At 33.2% G+C, this 24,021-nt stretch overlaps 1 protein-coding gene across 7 annotated transcripts in view; it reads right to left on the reverse strand.

The window, feature by feature from the left end:
• LOC126829315 (restin homolog) overlaps positions 1-24,021 on the reverse strand; it is a 111,095-nt gene that overhangs the window by 19,159 nt on the left and 67,915 nt on the right. For 3 of the 7 annotated variants that reach the window (XM_050559092.2, XM_056102649.1, XM_050559091.2), the window contains exons 6-9: positions 22,502-23,420; positions 21,729-21,814; positions 21,411-21,513; positions 20,282-20,383 (exon numbers count right to left, since the gene is read on the reverse strand). In XM_050559092.2, coding sequence (XP_050415049.2) covers positions 20,282-20,383; positions 21,411-21,513; positions 21,729-21,814; positions 22,502-23,420 — 1,210 coding nt within the window. Of the gene's footprint in view, positions 1-2,409; positions 3,129-3,969; positions 4,550-6,379; positions 6,637-16,384; positions 16,518-20,281; positions 20,384-21,410; positions 21,514-21,728; positions 21,815-22,501; positions 23,421-24,021 lie in introns of those variants that run through there. The other 4 variants (XM_056102650.1, XM_050559096.2, XM_050559098.2 and 1 more) reach the window with 4 other exon arrangements.

Here is a 24,021-nt window from a genome sequence, read left to right on the forward strand (position 1 = left end):
CTTAAACATGTTTTGTTTTTTTATTTCATTAGTTGTGTGTAATACAATGGAAACACCGATCAGCATTTTTCTAGTTATAGAATTGTTTGTCTATAATTATAGGTTATGTTTTTAACCACTCCTCCATAACATGTAGTTTATGATTGGAATGGTATAAATATCAAATATATATCATTCTCTAGACAGATATATGGTATATCGATCTCATCTAGATTCCTACCATTTCTATCCCAACATCAAGTCGGTTCATCTAAATTCCTACAATTTCTAGCCCCACATATACAACTATTATATTGTTTCTTATCATATCATCTAGTATTATTATAACATCTTCCCCCACAAACACTACTATATCATAGAATCTAGTTTTTATTAGAACATCTTCCTTCCAAAATAATCATTCCAACATCCAGTACAAATATATAAACGGAGGAAACTAATGGAGGTGGTTGTCCACTGGTCATTGAGGTATACAGGGTTTTGAAACATTCAGTTACTGATTTTAATGGGAATGGGTGGAAAAGGGCACAGACAACTAAAAAGAGACTTGAGGTATAAATACTAAAAAGCAGCATTATTTTAATTAATTATGTAAGTTGTAAAAAAGTTTTTGCAACTTAAGCCTAGCCTGTTCCTCAGTCCAATTTCAAATGAAATAAAACCTTGTTTATATAAAAAAAGATAACCATATTAGTCACAAAGTATATTGACCAGACATAATTTGTTCATCAAACAAGAGTTATCAATGATTATGGGGGGTCATGGTCATGGTGGCTAAGTGAGTAAGACGCTGGCTCGCTAGCCCAGAGGTCGGGTGTTCGATCCCTGCATTGGCCGAGAAAGTTCATTCTGATTTTTTTGGCGTGATTACGCCTTGTCAGTGATGCAGGACGGAGGGTCTGACAAGGACAGTTGTCTAGTCATTCGGATGGGACAAAAACCTGAGGTCCTGTGTACACATTGGCAGTTGAAATTCGATATAAGAGTATTCTGTAGTGCCGCTGTTTGGGTAAAATTCCCTTCATAGCACAATGTATGGAGTATGCCCAGCTTCATTAACTCAGTTCGGAGCAGAACAGTAGGACATTAAACCCCATTTCATTTATAAATGTTTATGTCCCTTCTACCCAAGTCCCAAGACAGACAAGTGCTTATGATTACAATCCCACCTGTGTAATTTGTTCTTTCTACTGGTTGTGCAGGTAGATATAGAACAGGTAGCTATAATAAGATGAAGACTGATTGCTGAGTCATGATAGCAGGTAAAAACCCACCCATATCAATCTCTGGGTTATTAATAGATCACATAGTAATTATCTTCCTTGATTCTCTGGCACATGACAACATAAATAACCACAAACACTGCCAGATTCAACTAAATATACATAATACTGTCATAGTTACTATATATATATATTATACTTATATATATATATATGAGAGAGAGAGAGAGTTAAGGTTCACTTGACACAAACTCGGTCGTGGTGGGAGGCACACATGGACATGGTACAATTTTATTTCATGAACTATTTGCATTGTTTTAGCTAGTAAGTGAATAGTAGGGCAAGAAAAATTGCAAAGACTTTTAGCAACTGGGACGACACTGAGATTTAAACCAACCCACACTCTCCCAGTTCATCCTAGTAGAGACATCAGATCACTAACCACTTGACAACCTCGTCAACATCTACCATCAGTTAACTTGAAGTGCTTGCATAATGTTATAAAATCAAAGTCTCTGTTCCACCCACACATGCAAACAAGATAAATTGAAATCGTGAACTATGTCATCAAATACTCTGCCAAGTGCCAAATACCTGCCACTGCTATAAATGGTGTGGCAAAAATTTAGTGAAAACTTGTGCGTTTAAACTATGAAGTTTGGTAATATCCGTGATGTAAATATTTAGAATATAAACAAGAGATGACGTGCATAGTGTATTACATATGACTCTATGTTTTTTATTTACACGATTCTTTCAAACTGATTAATGATACAAAAAACACAGAAATAACATCTTCTAGAAATACCTTATTACCTATCACATCCATGCACATACGACTCAAACTTTAAATATCTTAAGAATATAATCTTTAAGTGGCATTTAGTGATTGGGAAACCCATTAACAGATCACCATTTTTATGGGAAACAATCACTGGTTTATTCTAAAAGCACGTTTTGACAGGTATCCTCTTATAGGTATTGATAACGATAAGAAGACACTTGTCGAAACGTTGTGCTTTTAGAATAAACCAGTGGTTGTTTCTCATCAAAATTGTGTTCTGTTAATCTTAAGAATAATTCTGGAAGATCTATTGAATATTAGACAATCATGGCAGGGTTTTACATTCAGATATCAAAATTGTTTTATGTACCCGGAGATGACAACCTGCAGCAGTATCCTTACCTTCAATTACAGGTGCCCTCTCTTCCAATATCTCAACCTTTTCTTCATCTTTTATTTTATTTCTAGTGTATGTAGGTTTCTCATCTTCAAGTTTGCTAACACTTGATATATTGTCAACTGGTTTTGATTCACTATCCTGTCGTGTAAATTTACTATCACTAGATACAGATGTTGATTTATCGTCATCCAATCGTATTCGATTATAACGAGATCGTGAGGAGTAGCTTTCGTATTTCGGGCGGGAATAATCAGATTTGTAGTCATTTTTGTAGGAATGTGTGGAGTAGGCTGAGTTCCGTGCCAGGGAACTTGACGTGGATCCGGGTGAATATGACGAGGAATAACTTGACGAATACGATGTGTAAGAAGAAGGTCGTGAACTAGTATACGACGACCTGTAGTTACTACTGTAACCACTACCATAACCTCCGTAACTAGACATCGTAAATCTTGTTAAAATTACCTCCCTTGATCAACAAATTTTTATGATTTCTCGCTGAGTTTTTTTTTTCCCTGTTTTAGAATAACCTCCCTTTAACAACAACTTCCTACAAAGTCTCACTGAGTTCTATTTTCCTGTTTTATTCTTTGTCGGAAATAGCATCCACAATTTCTCTATTAACCCAACACTTTCTCTAAAAAAATAGATAACTAATTTTAATAATGAACACAATGTTTCAATCACTTTCTAGGTCAAACAACTTTTTACAATTTCTTGCTGTGTTCTATTTTCCAACTTAAAAACATCCACAATTTTTCCATTAATCACCACTACACTTTAAATAACGAACACAACTTTCTATGTGCTAATTATTCTGCAGGCCAAAGTAACTGAATGTTTAGATCTTCAGGATCTTTTAATAAACGAATAGCCACTCAAATCTCATAACCGCTGGTTTGTTTGCATATCAAAACTTAACATTTGAACTAAATAAACTGTTCAGATAAGTAATCACGTATCTTTTTGTGTTTTACTTAATATATTTATCCCTGAAGAAATAGAAATAAAAATTTAAATTTGTGTTGCACTATTGGTATCACCCTTCCAATATCAATCTTTTTCACAAATTTCTTCCATATGTTTTCACTTTAGTTTTTTTTTTTATACTTATGATTCAATTTCAACTGATAAATATTATCTATAATTAAGGTAACTTCTGTTCCATTACAAACGTAATATTTATATACTGATTCAAGAAAGAAGAGTCTATTATAAGCCTTGAGACTAATATAAGCTAGATCTATCCAAATTGAAAGTTATAGAAAAGAAAACATTTAAACTTTACTTAGGCACTTCAATTTTCTCTACAGTGATCTGAAATATTCAACTTTTTTTTTTTAAAGTAGAAAACGCAAACACTTGAAAATCTAAATTAAATCCAGTAAAATTATGAATGCCTAATTTCTACTAATTTATATATTCTGATCTCTAGATTTCATCTCATTGTGGGTTAGTACTAACCACATTAAATGAACCATCCCATTTGGTTTAACTAATGATCCAGCAAGTTATATATTATCTAAAATGAAAATATTACAACCACTTGTTAATTGTCTTACCACAAAACTCGTCTGATCTAAAAATATAACTTTCTAAACTTAGGTTTTCTTTTTCAAACTGTTGCCGATTTGGGTGGAATTTTCGGTATTTGGAAGTGAAGGCACTGCTGCCAGTAATTAATACCCTAGATTCAGCTATCAAGATTAACAGTGTCTATTATAATCAAATATTCTTTGATGAAAACACAATTTGTTTAAGTTCCAGGAATCACACCCTTAAAAGTTTTTCTCATTAAATTTAATCGCACAATATAAACGGCTGTTGAGATTTTAAAATAGAACCATGGCAGAGTTCAACTCAGCAGTAGATTTTAAGAAATTCCATTCAGAAACAAATGTTTAATTATCTTCCAAGAATATAAAGATTCACTTCATAATAGAAACATGTATGGCATACTGTATTAAAGCTGTATCCCACTAAAATAAATTATATTCACTATTGTCCAAGAATATAAGTTCCAAATTTCATCCAGAGAAACATCAACTATGGATTAACAGATGTATTGGAATGCTGCATATATCATATCACAGGTGTGTCAAACTGTTCCTATATCTATCTGATAGCGTTCTAGTGGTCTACCTGAAATAATTGTTTGCATTACGACTACACATAATCCAACCTAATTATCCTCCCTTAATCTCAACCCTCGACCCACGACCTGTCCAATCAGAGCTAATACTAATACTTCATTATACAACTACATGACTAGACTTCACGGGACTAAAAGGTACAATTCATATAAAAAAAAAATATTAATTTACATCCTCTGTCAATAAAAATAGAAAAGTGTGTTTGGAAACAAATCAAGTGAGATCAAGTTTTCCAGACAGAGCCAACAAGTCTATGCATGAAATGGGGTTTAACATCTTACTTTTCTGCACCAACTGGGCTAATGAAGACGGGAGGTCCACAAGTCTATTCTGTCTTCTGCACAACACACAGGAGTACTTACAATCAATATGACCAGTAATTCATGGCAGTTTTTCAAAAACTGAAGCTATGTTTGTAGAAAACAAGCAGAAGTTTATCCAAGACAAATCACAACCAGTAGATTATAGGTTGACACAATGTCCCTTTAATGTTAAATTAACAAGTAAGGAAAATATAAACCAGGATTAACTCTATACATGACCCTTAATCTAATCCTTAATCTGACTATTGCTAGTCATATAAAGTTCTTACACAGTAAGTAATCTGTTGTTAACAAATATTTTGATCAGCTATCCCTAGATAAAGTCACGTCTTCTATATATATATCGTATGGATCATTTTGAGACTAAAATATGATTAAACTTTATAATTCTAATTTTCAACTAACACCTCTTGATAGACATTACTTATTACCCCTGATGGCCATTTGTGTGATTCCATTCTGATTAAAACACAGAACCTATTTCGTTTCGTTTTTTATAGTTCAAAATTTTGTTTTACTTGTCACCAAGATCTGGATCTATGACACCAGGATCTGGAAGAGTTGTTATATAGCCCTCGTTCTGGATGATGTGAGGGCTTAAGACAACGAAACGGTCTTTTACAGCAAATATTTGGCGTGAGGTGCACGGATCGAACTGTGGGTAACCCACTAGAACCATCAACGCTGATTGGTTAACCAAATGTTTGTCGTCATGGAGTCAAAAGCAACTAGTATGGGCTTCTTTTTAATCCGAGTAATTCCAAGCTGCAAGATTATCTCTACAGTTGATATTTTGATTTTTGTTTTAACTTGACAATTGATTTTTTGGTTAATGAAATTCTAGGTATTGTCCGCAAAATACAAATGACGATCAGCCGGCTTTGAATTTGCAATAAGAATTAAAGCGACATTAGGTAATATTAGATAAAGAGCTGACAGTTCTCGCTATAATAGTTAAAAAATAGATAGTGAAAACAAAAGCCTAGATATCTGTGATACAATTATAGCCTAGCCTTGATTGTCATTACTACCGTCGTTACGATAATAAATAAAACCTCAACTATAAGTTTTATACAGTAACAGTATCGACCACAAAATGTATTTTAATCTACTTATATCAAAGCCATCAGATGGTATTGAGAGTTGATTATAGTCTTGGTAAGTTAATTACCCATAATGTCTGATAAATAATTTAGATAACATTTCAGGCCTAAAGAAAGACGTGCAATAAGCAGATTTAGCTCTTTCATAATGCCTGTTTTATATTACCTTAACCTGTATATACCTTAAACATGTCTTGTGGAAAATAGAACAAAAAATTGAAGAATGGAACCAATATTGATACTTAAAGCTGTACGAAATCTCTTACTATGTATTCCCGTGGATCACAAAAAAATTCTAATAAACATTTCAACTGAAGACACTTTCCATTATTTCAACAACAGGATCACAAGAGAACACTCACGATTTCAACAATTGGACAACAGAACACTCACGATTTCAATAACTGGACCACTGGAGAACAAAGAACAACTCTCACAATTTCAACAACAGCTAGGATCACAGGAGAACAAAGAACAACTCTCAGAATTTGAACAACAGGACCACAGGAGAACAAAGAAGAAGACTGAAGCAACACAGGGTATATCTATTGTTGATCTGTTGAAAGACTGTAGGTAGAGATATCACAGATTAAGTAGGAACAATGTCTATTACACGACGACCCACTACTTTGTCGATGTTGTAATGTTTCTGTAGGTATGTAAGATTTGTAATCTGACTACACAGTGGTTTATCAACAGACCAATCATCAAGTCTAAAACAAGTGGCATACAAACTCAATAGAAAAGAGTAGTACATTTATTACTTTCAGTCTTGATGCTCCTGTCATCATGCCAATATCACTCTTCTTAATAATATCTATATGTTCTCCCCTCATATGTCATACCATAATATACCATCATTATTTCTTTAATAACTTGGCAGGTATCAGGCACTTGACTGTGTATGCATTACTACACAGTGTGCAGGTATGCATAGCGTTTTGATTACAGGTGTCACAGTGAGCAAGGCTCTGGCTTGTAAATCAGGACGTCCTAGGTTCGAACTTCTGTACTTTTCAGTGTGATTTCCCTTGTCAGTGGTGCAGGATAGTGGGTTTGTCTAGTCCTTTGGATGGGACATAAAAACTTCCTGTGTACGTAAAATAACCCTTGACAGCAGAAACTCAATATAAGAGTACGTCGTAGAATGTATTACATTCCTTGCTGTCACAAGGACCAACAAATCAGAACAAAAAGAGTACCAGAATGTTAATTCCTGGAAGTTTTAGATACTTGTCTGTTTAAGGGTATGTGTATATTGTCTGTCATGTTGAATGGATTACATGTAAAACATTAAAATAAGCTGCTAGTAGGTGGATGTTATTGTCAGTGTGATCTTGTCTTGTTGCCAATATCTTACTTACATATGTATCATTTTACACTTTCTTTAGTGACAAGTAGAATGCACAATTAAAGATATAACTGAAATGGAATGTAATTGGGTTTAATGTCTCATCAACACTATACTTGGGTTATACTGAGACTAACATTTGGTTATACTGAGACTATCATTTGGTTATACTGAGACTAACATGTGGTTAATATCTCATCAACACAATACTTGGGTTATACTGAGACTAATATTTGGTTATACTGAGACTAACATGTGGTTAATGTCTCATCAACACTGTACTTGGGTTATAATGAGACTAACATTTAGTTATACTGAGACTAACATGTGGTTAATGTCTCATCAACACAAAACTTTGGTTATACTGAGATTAACATACGGTAAGTTTCATTCCTAAGTTACCTGTGCAATGCGAAGGGTAGAATTTTTCAGATTATCCGTCACTTTTTTCGAATTCCAATTGCCAAGGCTTCTTTTATATGCACGCCAATGTGAACACCGATAGACCTCAATCTTTTGGGCCTATCCGAACAACTAATCATACTATACTTGTGAGTCTGCAGGCACCACCATTCCAAAAAAAACTTTATATGCTTTCAGTTCACTATTTGACTTGCAACTCTTCAGACGGTCATTGCTGCAAGGATATCTTCAACCAGACCCATTTCGCTTTAAGTTCTGATTTAATCAAAGTCCAATAATAACATGTTGTACATGAGGCAGGTAATACATATATATATATACAAGAACACCTGATACCATTTCTAATCTGGGATTTTCACACAGCTAAAACTTTTGGTTTACTTGTGTATTGTGTAAATATAATAGCAAACCAGGAAGACTATATTGGTTGATATTGGCAAAGTCTACCAGGGGTTTATTTTTATTCTCTGACCTGATGTAGGCTAATTATTTAGCAGTAACACCTGTCGACATTCCCTTTCTCTCATATCATCACAATCTGATTCAAATCGGACTGAACCCTATGTTAGTCCCAAATTGATCTTACGGCTGACCCACGGATCCATTCACTTGATTTGATATTTGTTGTTTACTGCTTGCAATGTCTGTGTTGTTTGTGACAAGTTCACAGGTTTGTCTTGCAGGATTTGTTTGTTTGTATACAAGTTAAAATAATGTAAGTAAGATACTGAATTCCACTTTATACCTCTAAAATTAAATATCTGGGAAAAAAAACGCTGTTGAAATGTACATGAGATATTGAATCCCAATCCATTAGTATAAAATTACCTCAGTGTCTCCCAAAATTTCTGATGGTTGGGATCACAAATGAACTCAATCTGAGACTAACATGTTTAAATGACACATATGACCTACAGAGTATATTGGTTATTGCAACTCACAGTTAAATGTTTTGGAATTTAACATGCTGTAGAGAATTTTACCATGGTCGTTTTGAGACTGACATGTTATGTTTGAAAGAGGCCATTTTCGCCAAGATAATTCATTTTGAATTCAAGACGACGTTAAAAGTTATTTTATTTAGGCCTATGGGTGGACCTTGGTTTTTGATCTAATCTGAACGACTATGAACATCAGATATTTCCGATCTCCCGTCTTATCAGAATATTGTGGTGCAGAAAAGTAGGACATTAATAAAACACCATTTCATTCACTATTCTGCACAATAGTGTCTATTCTCACAGTAGATGTTCTCTGTGTGTAGAATGGTCTAGAATTTCAACTAGAGTCCAGAAGTGCTCAGTCACTCCTGACTTTCAAATTCCTGGGGTTTTTTTTTCATATGAAATTAAAAGTTAAGATAAATTACTGGTAGTCATCCATGCTTGACGTCAATCTTTTTATATCAAAAAGGTAACCAAAGTATAAAATTATTTTCTAAAAAAACAGTTACTGAAGTGTGAAAATATAATAATATTGATAGCAATCTTCTTACATTATAATTATCATTATTACACGGCTTCAAAATATCAGCTATAAAGGGTTTTCTTAAATCAGACATGCCTAATAACTCATTTAAAGTGGTATGATCACTCTCACTAATGCTAGGTTTCAACTGTCGTGCGATGCGTTGCGATAGGATTGTCCCTATTGAGTTCACGTTCTGGTATGTACAGATACGTTTGAATATGTTTCGATATGATTGCTACGACTGACCTCAATATATGATTATAGACTTGATAGGATCACCACGATTACCCCACTATTAAACCACGATTTCAATCATGGTGCGAATCGTGATAGTGGAAACCTAGCACAAGGAAATCAATTTCATGAATTCTTGAAAAATAAATTCAAAATAATATTACGCTTGCTAAATTATCAACAGTCCAAGAAATGAGCAAGTTAGAGAAAGCTATTTTTAACAAGCATTTGTTACACTCCTTGAAAACCATTAAAATATATGTGCAAGTTAAAAGGTGTTTATCTCAACAATGAATTCACAGATTCTGGATAAAAAAATCACATTCAACTGAAATTATTTTTACCAAAATGGTAAAAGTCCATCAAGGTGCTAATGCCTCTTTAATCAACCAAATTATCTGTTTCAGGGGTATTTCTCTCACTTTAATATCAATTTAAATAATTCAACATTAAAAGTAAAATACAATGATATAGGGTTTAAAGTCTTACAACAGTAAATACAACACAAAACATGCCACAAATTCTAATTCTACAAAAAATCTGTAATTTATGTTTAAAACTAATCCTATGTTTACAAATATCTGAATATTTTACCTTTAAAACATGCATTAAAAAACCAACACTGCAAAACAAACAGCAAATCATCCACTACATTGTAATCCTACCGATTAGATACTTGAAATTACGTTGTTTTTTGTCGGCGCTGATGATACTACCACTCTCTCCACTATGATAAATCATCCACAAGATCGTAATTAACACTGATCCAATAGAAACAAACACGAAACTTCGTAAAAATGCAAAAATATTCGTCAAAATGAATGTCTTCACACACATTATTAACCACAATGTAAGGATGAAGGAACAAAAACTATTTTTGATAATTCTTGGATTTATAATATGTGAAGTTATAGTATTTCTCTGGTCATTCTAAATAACTATAACAGTAAGATTTCATTAAAGAAATTAATTAAAGTACTTCACTTTCAATTTCATTGTTCCAAGAAAGTTTATTCACAATGAAAGAATTTAACAAATTGTAGTAAAAGAGCAAAGTCTGCCTTCCTTTATATAGTCACCTTAAGAGATAAATATCACAGTAAGAATTTCACTCTTTGTTTTAATAAAGAAAACTTTGAGAGTTTGATTCGAAACGAAGACAAACATTTGATTAGGTCTAAAATTCACAAAAGTGAGAATCAGAACTCGATCTTCTTCAGACAAAGAAAAGAATCAACAAAGTGCAATTCTTGCCCTTTTAGTATCTCGAAACATGCAAAAGAACCCAAGTAAATTAACCAGATACCGCCATACGAAACCGTTATCTTGTAAGACAAGGAACTTCCAGATTTAACAGAGTATTTATATGATCTAAGAATGAGTTAACACATCTGTCAGATAAAAAAAAAAAAATCAGCTGGGTATTTAAAGGTATCAAATAATCATCTCAAGTTCGACCGTTATGGTCGACATTCTGGTGTCTGTAACCAGCTGAGAAAGAGAGAGTTTAAGTATACTCAAATTAGATCATTGAGACTAATATATGGTTCCATTTATAATTCAAAAATTTGTTTGCATGTAGAGGTCTTTAACTGTCAGAGGAAAACCCATGTGACAAAGAATCGAAATCACACCCCTTGATTCAATGACAGAACCTTGTGAACTTACGCCTATGTGTTTAACCATTCGGCCATCCAACATGTGAAGAAATCTAGCAACCCTGAATGGTGGAGGACCAGTTTGCAGTGACAACTCAATGTTAAAATATCAAAGTTTATTGTACAGTGGACTTGATCCTGTTTCTTTAAAACGAAACACAATCTTCTAATTTTCTTATCAAACAACAATTTTAACCAGGTGTTTTCAATTTTCAAAGCACGGAAGTCATAATCTAGGCATCAGGGCTACAAAAATTATTTAAGGCCAAAATCATAAACAGTCAAATCATGTCAAGACGCATGATCCCACCTGGTCTTATTCATGGTAGTGTTCACAAAAATATTCACAATTTGAACTGATTTTTTTAATTATTTATTATTCAATATTAATTAAAACTATGGAAATTCAGTCCATTTTTTGTCTGCAATGAAGTATCCCATTGTTAATTGAATTAAATCAGCTACTATTCAAAAATCAACAAAAATATGATGGAAAATATATAGATTTGAAAATTAATAGTATACAGAAATATTACTTGAAATGGGGTTTAATGTTCCAGTTTTCTGCAACGACTGAGCTCATGTAGGCAGAACTGAAATATGTAAATGCAACAATAATGGCGTGACCATTTAGCATTTGACTTAATAAATAATGTTTCAAACTATGAACAATAATTATGATGTTTGCCACACAATATTATTCTTATAAGTGTTCCATGTGTATTTTGTTAATCTCACAATGAAATAACACCATAGAACGACTTTATATAAAAAAAACAGTTTAATGCCATTTGGAATCTGCAATGCCCCTTCATTTTCAGGTTCTTACTTTCATTTTCGGATTCTTAATTTCAATAATTTTTAGGATGTATTAAACTATTAACAATTATGATGCGTTTATCACACAATATTGTTCTGATAAGTGTTCTAGGTGCGGTTTCTTAATCCTTCACGCAATGACATAACATATTAGAACAACAACTTTATATAAAAACCTGTTCAATGCCATTGGAATCTGCAATCCCCCTTTAATTTGAGGATTTTTCTGAATATGTAGAATTCATATATCCTGATGAGCTCAAAATTAAAAATACTACTGACAGTGACAATTACGCTTCCTACTTGGATCTGCATCTCGATTTTGCCAACTGCCATAAACTGAGTATTAAATTGTTTGATAAACGTGATGACTTTTCGATGGTCAACTTTCCATTAATTAGTAGTAACATTCCACTATCATCAGCTTATAGAGTGTATGTGTCTCATTTCGATACAAGAGAGCTTATTCCTTTTATTCTGATTTTTTAAGTAGATCAAGACATTTGTCATCTAAGCTTCAAGTATAGGGATACTTGCCCAGTAAACTTACAAAAACTTTAAAAAGTTTTATGGCCGTCATATTGACTTGATTAGTAAATATAACTTCTCTTTTGGCTATTATTCTAGATTTATTTTAATTGATGCTTATACTATTTTTCTGATTATGTCTATGACATCTGTTAACACTGTTCATCATGTGCATTTTGCATACAGAAAGTCCATTGGTCAATTACGCTATTTTACCGATATTTCATCTAATGGTTTGGATGAAGCTATGGCGGGTGTGGTGCCAGGCAGGGTAAGCTTACTCTTCCAGACCCCTGTTACCATTGTTCTTCGTGTAATTTGTACACGGTGAACAGCCCATTTACTGATTATACTATTTTGCCTATACTGTTTTTTTAAGACTTTGAATTTTGTCTAATGGTTTAGATTGTTCGTACTTGGTTTTATTTTATTTATAGCTCAAAATTGAGGTTTAGACTATTAACAATTATGATGTGTTTCCCACACAATGTTGTTCTGATAAGTGTTATAGGTGTGGTTTGTTAATCTTACAATGACATAACATACTAGAACAATGACTTTATATAAAAAACAGTTGAATGTCTGTCTACTGTCTATCTGCATATGTATAGACCAGATGTAGATATAATATCAGTTACTACGGTTACCATGTAAATATCACCAGGTTAATCAGATACACCATATAGTTCCTTGACATTTATCTACAATAATATTCACAAGGCCATTTCCTCAAAAATGAAATGTAAAAAAAACAAAACTGGAATTGTGCAAGCAAAAAAAATCCCCCAAAACCCCCCAGATTTCCCAAAAGTTCATTGCACTCAGCTATGAAAAGAGAATAGTGTTCTTTTAGTACAACCCATGACAAATTATAATTCCATGGCTGAATGGGTGAGATTCAAACACGTACCACAGGGGTATAATTTGTGAGATCCCACCCTAATGTATAATTTATAGCTGCATTAAGTAAGATTGAGATATATAGGGCTGACATAGTTCAAAAAGATAGATAATGAACAATGAATATATGGAAAATTTCATTCAAATTACTTTGATACGATAATAAATGAAGTCGTGATTTTCCATTTTTTTCGTAAACTCATCAAATGGAGCAGTGGTATAATTTAATTAATATCAAAGCCACCCAATTGTCTAGAGAGTTGCTTTCAAGCTTCTCATGTGAATAAATGTTTAAATAACGTATATAACATTTGAAGCCAGAAAAAAGATCTGCAATGGGCAGATTTTGCTCTTGCATCTTTAAAGATCCCACCGTGAGAAACAGAACATGTAACAATTCTTATGGAATGAATTCTTAACTGAAGGTTTTAAAAATTGATCTGAAATTACCATGCACAATTTGAGCCTCAAATCCGAGAATGTGAGAGCGATAGGAATGCTTTAGAATAAAAGGAAGTACAGATGTATTTATATTAACCATTAAAAGATTTTGATGACTCAGTTAAACATTGGATATATCTGTGTAAACACCAGATGTTCCAAAATAAGACAGATACACACCTGGGTTTTAAAATCATATTAAAATACAGGCAAAGTGTGGCTTATATTGACAGAATACATTACAAAACTTTTGTTTATAAGAAAACTTTAATTGAATTTAGGACTGTCCAGAATGAGGGGAAAGAAACATCAGGAGAGTCCTGCCTACAAATAATTCATGAAATGAACCTCTCCTCTTTTGTGTCATCCAAGATCGACAATTATTATATAAAATCTAATTAATTGATTTTTCTCAAGTTCTATGAGGATTCACAAAAACCATTCCGGAAATTTTATAGACAGCCTTATTTAAGCAGCTTAAAGACATATTAATATCTATGTATTGCTATGAATTTTTTATTTTACTGCCCTGAAAATCTTCAGTCAAACACTTATGCCTAAAACCATATTATAATCTATGTACCAGTAATCACATTTTTTTTTTATACTGCCCTCAGTTCTTCAGTCAGACACTTAAAAGTACATTTAGCACCAACTTCTCTGAATCTCTTGATAGAATTTCATTAGGAGTCTAGAAGTAATTTTTGTGCAGACTTTCCTCAACCTCTTGGCACCATTGCGATTTATACAAAGAATATAACAAGCATTTTTCTCATTCTTACATGTATTTTATTCACACAATGTTTGAATTGTTAGAAATGTCACAAGTCAGCTGATACTAGGATCATGTAATCATGGGAAGGTTTTTCTATCATGCTGAGAGATGAACACTACACCATTATTTGTTGTTGTTTATTCCAGGTGTTTGTTGGTAAAATCTGTATTTTATTACCAGGACTCGGGTGAATTACTTCATATTGTGAAATGAAGAGAAATGAAATGGGGTTTAACATCCTACTGTTCTGCACCGACATACGCCATTCAGTATGCTATGATGGAAATTTTGCATGCAAAGCAGCGCACCAGCCTACTCTAATATCTAATTCCAACTGCCAAGGGATCTTTTATGTGCACAAAACTATGTACACAGGACCTCCATACGTTGTCCCTTGTCATGACTCCATATTGTACATGTTTAACAATTCTACTGGGAAAATATCAGAAGAAAAATTAACCTTGTCATTGTTTCAAACCATGTTTTCTCTTATACAGGGTGACATATCATTTAGATCTGCATAAAAGAACCCCTAAAGATAACAAGTAGGAAGTCTCTCCCTAATATTGCAACCCCTAAAAATAACAAGTAGGAAGTCTCCCCCTAATATTGCAATACACCAGTGAAAAACTCCATATCTTGTACATGCATAACAATTGCACTGAGCAAATACCAGCAGAAAGATAGGTTGCCAGGCAACAAAACATACACCCACAGCAGCTAAATCGTCCGGGCAGTCAACAAGAGTTGTCGCATATTTTTACTCTCTTCGGTAATGAAACATTTATAATACACTAAAATCTGATTAAGAGTAACAACTCATTAAGTAATTATCAGAAAATCATTAGAATTTGTTTGGTTTTTATAAAGTTCTGCCCCATGCTAACATTTAGTATATGAAACATTTAATAACATGGATTTACCTGTTCAAGTTATTAAAATTCATTGAAAATCAATATACTTGTTCATCTCAAGACCTTAAACTCTGTGTATCAATCTGAAGTCAATCGGATGATAACTTTAGCCTCTAGAGCATCCACAAGATATTTTGAAGTGATCAAGGGCCATAACTCTGGCAGTAATTATCGGAAATTGCTGAAAATCAATAGGCTTCTTCATCTCATGACCTTAAACACTGTGTATAAATTTAAAGTCAATAGGATATTAACTTTCCCCTCTAGCCCGTCCACAAGATATTTTGAATAGGCTTCTTCGTCTCATGACCTTAAACACTGTGTATAAATTTAAAGTCAATCAGATATTAAATTTAGCCTCTAGAGCGGACGGGGGGCGACGACAATATACAACTACATTTCAATGTGGGCGTATAAAAATTAACTGTACTTTCTTGTACGGTGTGGCACCTGTCTACTAATTGTTTGGATGATATGCATATGAAAGAACCCTTGGCAGTTGAAGGGGAGTAAATGACACCTTTTGGGAAGAAGTCTCCCCCTCCCATTGCAATATAATCAATGAACTGAAAATGTAAGTCTCAAAATTCCATAATATGTTGTATCATTCGAAGACTACCGAGACAAAACATTTCAACATGGCTACCCCTTGTAAGTAAAAACAGTGCTTCTAACAAGACAGACTTTGTGTCAATCCTGTGATAAATATACGAGATGGGTAAGAATGACAAAATTCAAGATAGTGGCACGCTGCAATAACACTTCAGTTGATTAAGTCATATCACCTCGGTGGAAGCGGACGTAAAATACAACTAACTCACGCACATTATACAAAAACAAAAAAAGACATGCTCATCGCTTGAAAGACTGTTACATTTCACTCACCTTTAAATAACCTGGAAAAGAAACCTCTGATTCCCCGACTCCGTTTGGAAGCCATATTGATCGACAGGAAATCAAAAAATAATATGTTGATCACTTTTCTTAACACTGTAAATCTCTCCGCCAAAAACCTCTCAGACGCTAATTATTATTATAACCTGGTAAAGTGTTCTTAATGTAAACTATAACATCCAAAATTCCAACACTAAATGAAAACCAGATGAATCATCAAAAACAAATTATCCATTTGATGGAATGAACAATTAAGAGGAGAATAATCAAATCCTAAAGATTATATTTAAAAATAAATATCTTCACTGGCTAAAATTCACTAATAAATGCAATGAAATGCTTTTAAAATCAGTGTCTGTATTAATAATTCCAGTGACCACAAAAAATTTCAATTCATCTGGTTTGAAAATAAAAATCTGAATTGATCCTTTTAGCAGTCCATTTCCTTTTTTTACATTTAATATTAAAGTTATATTTTATCAAATGTTTTCACATCTAGATGTATAATATCAGTCAGAGAGATCGACAAAAATCTCACTCAGAACAGTCGTTGCTTTTCTTCATAGAAACAGATTTTGAATTGAAAAAGATTAATCAAAACAGATGCTATGTCAAATAAACAATAAGTCTTTTATACGTCACTGTCTGAATTTTCCGAGTTAAATAAACATATCATTTCTTATTACACAGAACAATCTTGCAGATCATTAAACAAATAAATATAAATTCAAAATGGTGTCTTTATGAACTACCGAATAAAGAATTATGGCTGTATTTTTCTTGCACTAACTCCAGGTCAGAAACCACATCGACACCAAATGGTCTAATTTTAAAACTTTATATACTAATAAAATCGTATATTACTGGTTGAATACTGATTAATTTTAAGTCATTAAATATGAACTCCAATCAACATTACGTTAATTAACTCTTGAATATTAATAAATGTCAAATTTCTATTAATTATCCAATCATCATGTCTGGTGTAATCTAATTATAGAAGAAATAAGCAGATTTCTAACATATGTGATATTGTTAGTTTATTTTATTGCTATGTGTACATATTATTATTTGGATATTTCAGGCTTTCACAGATAAATAGGTTTGAGTTTTACAAAAAGAGAAGTATTTAGTCACTAATTATACTATCCTCATTTAACACTGCTTCAAACTAATTTCATCAAAATACGAATCAAATATCATATGAAAAAACCTCAAAAGGTAAAACAGATTTATAAACTATAGATTTATAAAACATAAACAACCCAGAGGAAAATTAATCATAATAAACATTATTTATGTTGAATCCGAAAAAAAAAAAAGAAATGCACTTGGTATATGAGTAAATTTAACAGCAAGCTGACTCATTAAGAATATGGTGAAATTATAAAATGTTTCCTGTTTTAATTATGTAAGTAGAGATGAGAATTAATTGGTTTATAACTAATCACACAAATCATTAACATCTGTTTTACATTAACTGGGCACAAACCTCATTTAATAGTAATAAAAAACACCAAGTTTAAAAATACATTCACCATTAAAAAAAAATCTGCTTATTTCAGGGAATTTATTTTTGCTTCAATGTTATATAAATTATTAATTAGACAAGCCCATAACCAACTCTCCAGACCATCATATAGCTGTAATATTGAACATTATATAGCGTTAAAATGGAAAATCAAAACGATAATCATTTATTATCGTAGCAATCGTATTTGACAATCAAGGCTATCTTGTCAAAACTTTGCTCAGAATTAAATAATTTGACAGATGCAAAATCCTAATTATGATGGCAAAAGGATATGAAGAAGGATGGGACACTTTAGGACTAAATTTTATCGTTATGCCATCCTGTGTGAAAGTTCTTAAAGAGTGAATCCATTTGGAATCAAAAAGTTTCCCATCCTCAGTATCACTATTATATAGTGGTATCGTTCCGTTCTACTCCACTAAGCTCTGGGGTCCATTCTTGGGGAAGACACATAGTCAAATTACCTGCCCTTGATACATGTGCTACTTTTATCGACCAATCGTGTGGGCGAACTGGCGAAGGGAAGTAACTCACATTTTATTGCAACTAAGACTATTATGGTGAACGTAAACAATGACGCCAAGACTGGTATATAAACTTCTTTTTGATTGGTTTGTAGAATCAACCTATGATCAAGGGCAGATAATTTGAATTTGTGAAAACCCTGTGAATGGACTCAGAGGTTAGTGGAGTAGAACAGAACGATACCACTGGGGATACTGAGGATGAAAGTTTCCTAGTGGCATCATTTTTGTCACAATTAGGGTAAGTGTTCTTTGATTCCCTATTGTCGTAGAAATGTCAACATTTATCGGAAAAAATAGACGTTTGCCTGACAATACATAACAGTACTTGGAGAAAATAACAAAAAGAGAGGGGAAACCCAAATGGTGACACTTTTTTAAACTTGTCATCTGCTTGTGCACAACGACATAGCAACTTTAAAGGTGTATGAGGCAATGAATCCACACATTCAAATAATCCAACATAATAATGGAGCATCTTTTGTATAAAAATGTATATTTCTCGGCAACTAATGAACCCATTTACTACATCTTTAAAAATTTATAAAAAATTGAGCATCCTGACTTGACTGAAACCCGGTGGACTACCCCCACAGGAACTTTCTCGGCAAACACCAGGATCGAACCTGGGCAGATGATAAATGAACAGGACTGATTGTCAATGAAGTATCATGCAATAAATGTAAATATGTCACAAAAAAACAAAATCATATTTATACTTTCATATTAAACATACTATTATTTATAATTAAAGTAGATGTTCCACTCATTACTGTATTCTGCCATTTCCACAGTAAAATAAAGATTGTGTTTATGATGCACTGGCAAAATCAGAACTGGTAATTGTCTAGTGAAGAGAGTAAAAACTTGACTAATAGTTTATTTCTGCACACAAAATACATCCCCATCCTTTAGTTTGGCGATATCATTTTTAAAGATTTATTCTTTAATTATAGGGTGCACTTCATTGAGGGTCCGTATAAGTTTATCTGAGCAGCTCCTTTTTGTTAGAATACAAAAAATGGGTCATCTCCTTTAAACAAATGTTATAATTTAAGCACTGCAAGCTGTATGTATGAGTATTGAACAAAGGGAAGTAACTATGTTTAACTTGCAACATCAAACAATTCATCTACACTGAATATTTTTACTGACATAATTATCACAATACTTATTTTATTTCATAAATAAATATCACATAAATTACTATAATCAATTATTATACAAACAATTAAAAATATAGAAAACAAAAACTGATAAAATCATAAACATGCTTATAAATTTATAAACAATTCGTATTATGATAAAAAAAATATGCTTATTGTAAGGATCCAAAAGTTTTAATATGAAGGGGGTTGTAGCCATTGCAGTTTCTTATCTACTTCTACATTAGGTCTAATAGTTATTCTGTTTCATCCGAACATATCGGACATGTCAGTCTGGATTGACGTAAGTCATGGCTGCGAATATGCCGAATTGGATATCAAGATAATTATGATAAATTATAAGCTCAAAATTCCAGTAGTAATTCTTTTTAAATGTTGTTTGTACTGAATATTACTAATATTAGGAAAATGACAGCTCATAAACATCAATTTTCGAAAATCATATAAAAAAAATGCAATGGCTATAGTTCCACTTTTTTTTAGCATTTAATAAAAACTTATATTAATAATAAACTGATAACAGCAACATTAGCCAGCAGCAAGCAGATTAAATATGTTTATAAATATTATCTCAAACATAGCACTGGATACAAACTCAAAACGAAACATACAATGCAACAATTGTTAACGTGCAAACAGGGGAGATAAGTTGTGTTAGACTTACTAGAGGCTTTAGGTGTTTTAATCAGGGAAGGCTTACGAGAGTTATCTTTCTTGATAGATTTCTCGTTAACTTTAGGGAGCACCTTTTTTGGTGTCCTTACCACTAAAAATATGAAACATTAAAACAATCAGTGACTCGTCTCCAAGCAAACTGCCGTCATTCATTACACAATTGTCCGTATATAGTATAGCGTCACAATACCTCTGCCGTGTGTCTTATTGACACCAATGTTAAAGTGAAACACGTGTCACAGTAATCTCAACCAAGATATCGTCATTACACAGTTGCCTATATATATATATATACCTTGGTCGCGAACCTTCTCGACACCTAGCCGATAATGAAGCCTATGTCACGATGATGTCCTAATTACAATTTATAAAAAGACACTATAACTCGTCTGCAAAATTCATTGACATCAGCGTTAAAATGAAACACACATCAGGGTCCTAATATAATGTCTACCTTTTCATTAGTGTGATTTGAAATTTCACTTTTTGATTCTTGTTGACGCGACCTTAAAGTAAACGCGTCATAGTGATGTCCTATTGTCTGAAATAATACTTTATGAAAAAAAGAACGTCATAAAAAGGTTAATAAAAGCTGACATGGCAAAATCAATTTCAGGTTAATACATTTTGTTAATGACATCATCCATTCATACATTTGGATACGTCTATATATGCGTTCGAGCATCGAGCACAGGCTTGCAACTTAAAATGCATGGATCATATATCAGTAGCTTTATTAGTTAAACAAAAAACAATTTACATATAAACAACTAGCAATAACTTAAAAAATTATGTAAATTCTGGGATGAGATGATTGGGAAACAAGAATCTGAATAGTTCAAGAAATAACAGAACTGGACAGAACACTGATATAATGGCAGTGATTCTAAGACATGTGAATGATTCGAGTGAGAAAATAAGCCTAGATCTTGACAAAGTTTTAGTGATAAAGGAATGTTAAATAATATCAATTCATGCAAGATCACCTCTGAAGATTAAAGGGAGATAATTAGAATACTCTGGAGACAAAAAAAGAGATCATTTGAATACTCTGAAGATTAAAGAGAGATCATTTGAACACTCTGAAGACTAAAGGGAGATAATCAGAAAACACTAACCTGGTGGTATTGTGCTTTTCACGGTTCTTTTATTATTGGGTGTGGCTAGCGATTTGTCATCTGGTTTCTTTATGTTTTTATTGTTTGAAACTTTTACAGATCCCTGAAAAAAAAGACTTTAATTAAGGCAACGTTACATTAAGGGTCCAGTCATCATTTGTCTGAAAACGTGAATAGGGTAAGTAATCAGGATTTTTTGATTTTTTTAGAGAGGGGGTCAAAGAGAATTCAAACTTCAGAAATTGTCGCATTGAGATATCAAAAATTTGAAGCATTCCTACTATAAATATTTTGATGAAAATGATAAAATTAACGTACCTGTGATTTATCTGATTTAATACTGGATACACTTGATCTTCTACTTTCAGCTGCTAGTTTCGTTAATGGTGTGGATATAGATGATCCTAAAAATAACATATTAATCATATCTTATTATTTTAAATATAAAAAATTCTTATCACTCCACTAAGGGCAGGAACACATAAGACAAACTCATAACAGGTCTACTCACACAGGCCCGCTTCCTCACCTACCCCGCTTAAAGTCAAAAGTTGCAAGTAATTACTGTTGTTTAATTCTAGAAAGGAACCAGATGACTATGCAATCATCATACTGTGTCCTTACACAAAAGGCAAGTCAAATTTGTTTCCAAGGAAACATAACAATTATTAAACCGAGAAATGCCTGATTAGCAAAAGACACTACTTCTACTTAAATAGGTTGATGTGTTTACACAGTTTCATAAATATATCTTGTGTGGTCCTTGAGAAATGCCCTGGAAATAAAAATGCTATAGAAGGACCTACCCCCATCTCAATAATCCATCTGGGAGACTATTTTTGGCATAAATTTGGGATTTTCTGCACTCCTGAAGTTAGCCTGTAGTTTTCAGATATAGCAAACTACAAATATCGTAACTAGGGTCCGTTCTATCAGAAGCCGTCATCAATTCTTGTTCCCAGAGAAATGGTCAAGGATCAGGGGGTTGTGTCCCCACTATGGTGTGGGATAGTTTCCAGAATAATGAGGAAACTGAGGAAGCCACAAATCAAAACTTTTACCCATATATCATTAAAGCGTAAAAAACTTACGTGGTGTTCTGTTATTATGGTTGCCATGGTTATTCACCTCGCTACTGACATCCGTTCGACTGCTACGGGTAGAATTAACCCCTGACCCCTGTAAACTCCCTTCAATCTTCTTATCTACCTTTGACCCTCTTCGACTGCTAGCGGTTGCGTCTGCTTTAGGGGTTGCTGTCATGACTGACAGACGGCTCTTGACTTTACTGTAGTCGGGTTTCGGTGCGTGCATTATCACACTACGAGGTTTGGTTTCCTTTTTCGGAGGTTTTTCCTTTCGTACCGGAGTCGGTGCGGGTGTCGAAAGATATTCTTGAAGTTTACTTTTAACTTCTGTCTTGACGGCAGGCGGTTTGTCGTCTTTGTGGGCATCGATCTGAGACATGATGGAACCCCATTTACTCTTAGGTGGTGTCCGCTTTATTAATTTCGGAGGTTCTTTTTCGACCTTCACCTTTTTTGTGCTCTCTGTTTTCTGAATATTCGCCACATTTTTGTCTGTCGATTTGTTTTTGTCTAAGTTTATCTTGATGAAGTTTTTCTTGTTTTGGGCATCGTCTTTTGGCTTAGGCGGTGGTGCTGGTGCGTTGATGTAGTCAGCTAATCGAGACGTGACTTTAACATTGGGTTTTTTATGATCAGTTTTTGCTGCATGTTTCGGAGATGTTTTTGCACTTGATACTTTACAGTTCTCGGTTCCGTCGTCTGCGTTGTCAGCCATATTGTCTGTTGATTCTTTTTCGTTTTCGGTTTTATCGACGACTGAGACCACGTCACAACTATTTTCTGTGCTGGGTGAATTTGTATCTTGTGATGTCGTGCTAGTTTGTAAAGTTTTATCACCACTGACACCATCAACATCGTCAATAACTTGATCAGCTTCAATTCGATCATCTTCGCTATTATGAGATGAATTGGATCTTAGTTCCTGAAGATACAAACAATGTTATAAGTTTTGATTCAACATTTTAGCGCTATAGAAATAGCTTGCACGCTACAACATTTCAACAAATAAATCTCTAATAGGAATATCAGTTCAAGAATTGTTCAATTCCTTTCGGTATTTACAATGACATGTGGAATTGAAATTTCACTGATCTATGCTGCTGTGTTATAATTAACCCACCAAAATTTTGTTGTCTGTGAAAATATAATGAAAGGCCTGTTTTAAATTTGATTGAATCAAAGCCGTGGCACTATCTAGCGTTGGTATTTTAATTTTGTTAAATTATCAATCCGAATAAAATTTAGCATGGATTAAGAAGTGAGAAATTTTATTTTTTTGCAAAAATGATGCATCATTACTTTAATGGAGAAAAGCACTCCTTGAATTTGATCTTCTTGCAAAACAACCCACAAAAAACTCAGCATGCAACCACTTGAAAAGATACACCCACTTGAGGTAATCGAAATGATAGCAGTCTAACCAGTACTAATTGGATATACTTATTGAATGAATGGAATAACATGGAGGGTCTTTATAGTACTATTTCACATAAGTTCTCATTGACATAAAGCAATTTCTACGT

The sequence above is a fragment of the Patella vulgata genome, chromosome 8, assembly GCF_932274485.2.
Source record: "Patella vulgata chromosome 8, xgPatVulg1.2, whole genome shotgun sequence".
Lineage (NCBI taxonomy): Eukaryota > Metazoa > Mollusca > Gastropoda > Patellidae > Patella > Patella vulgata.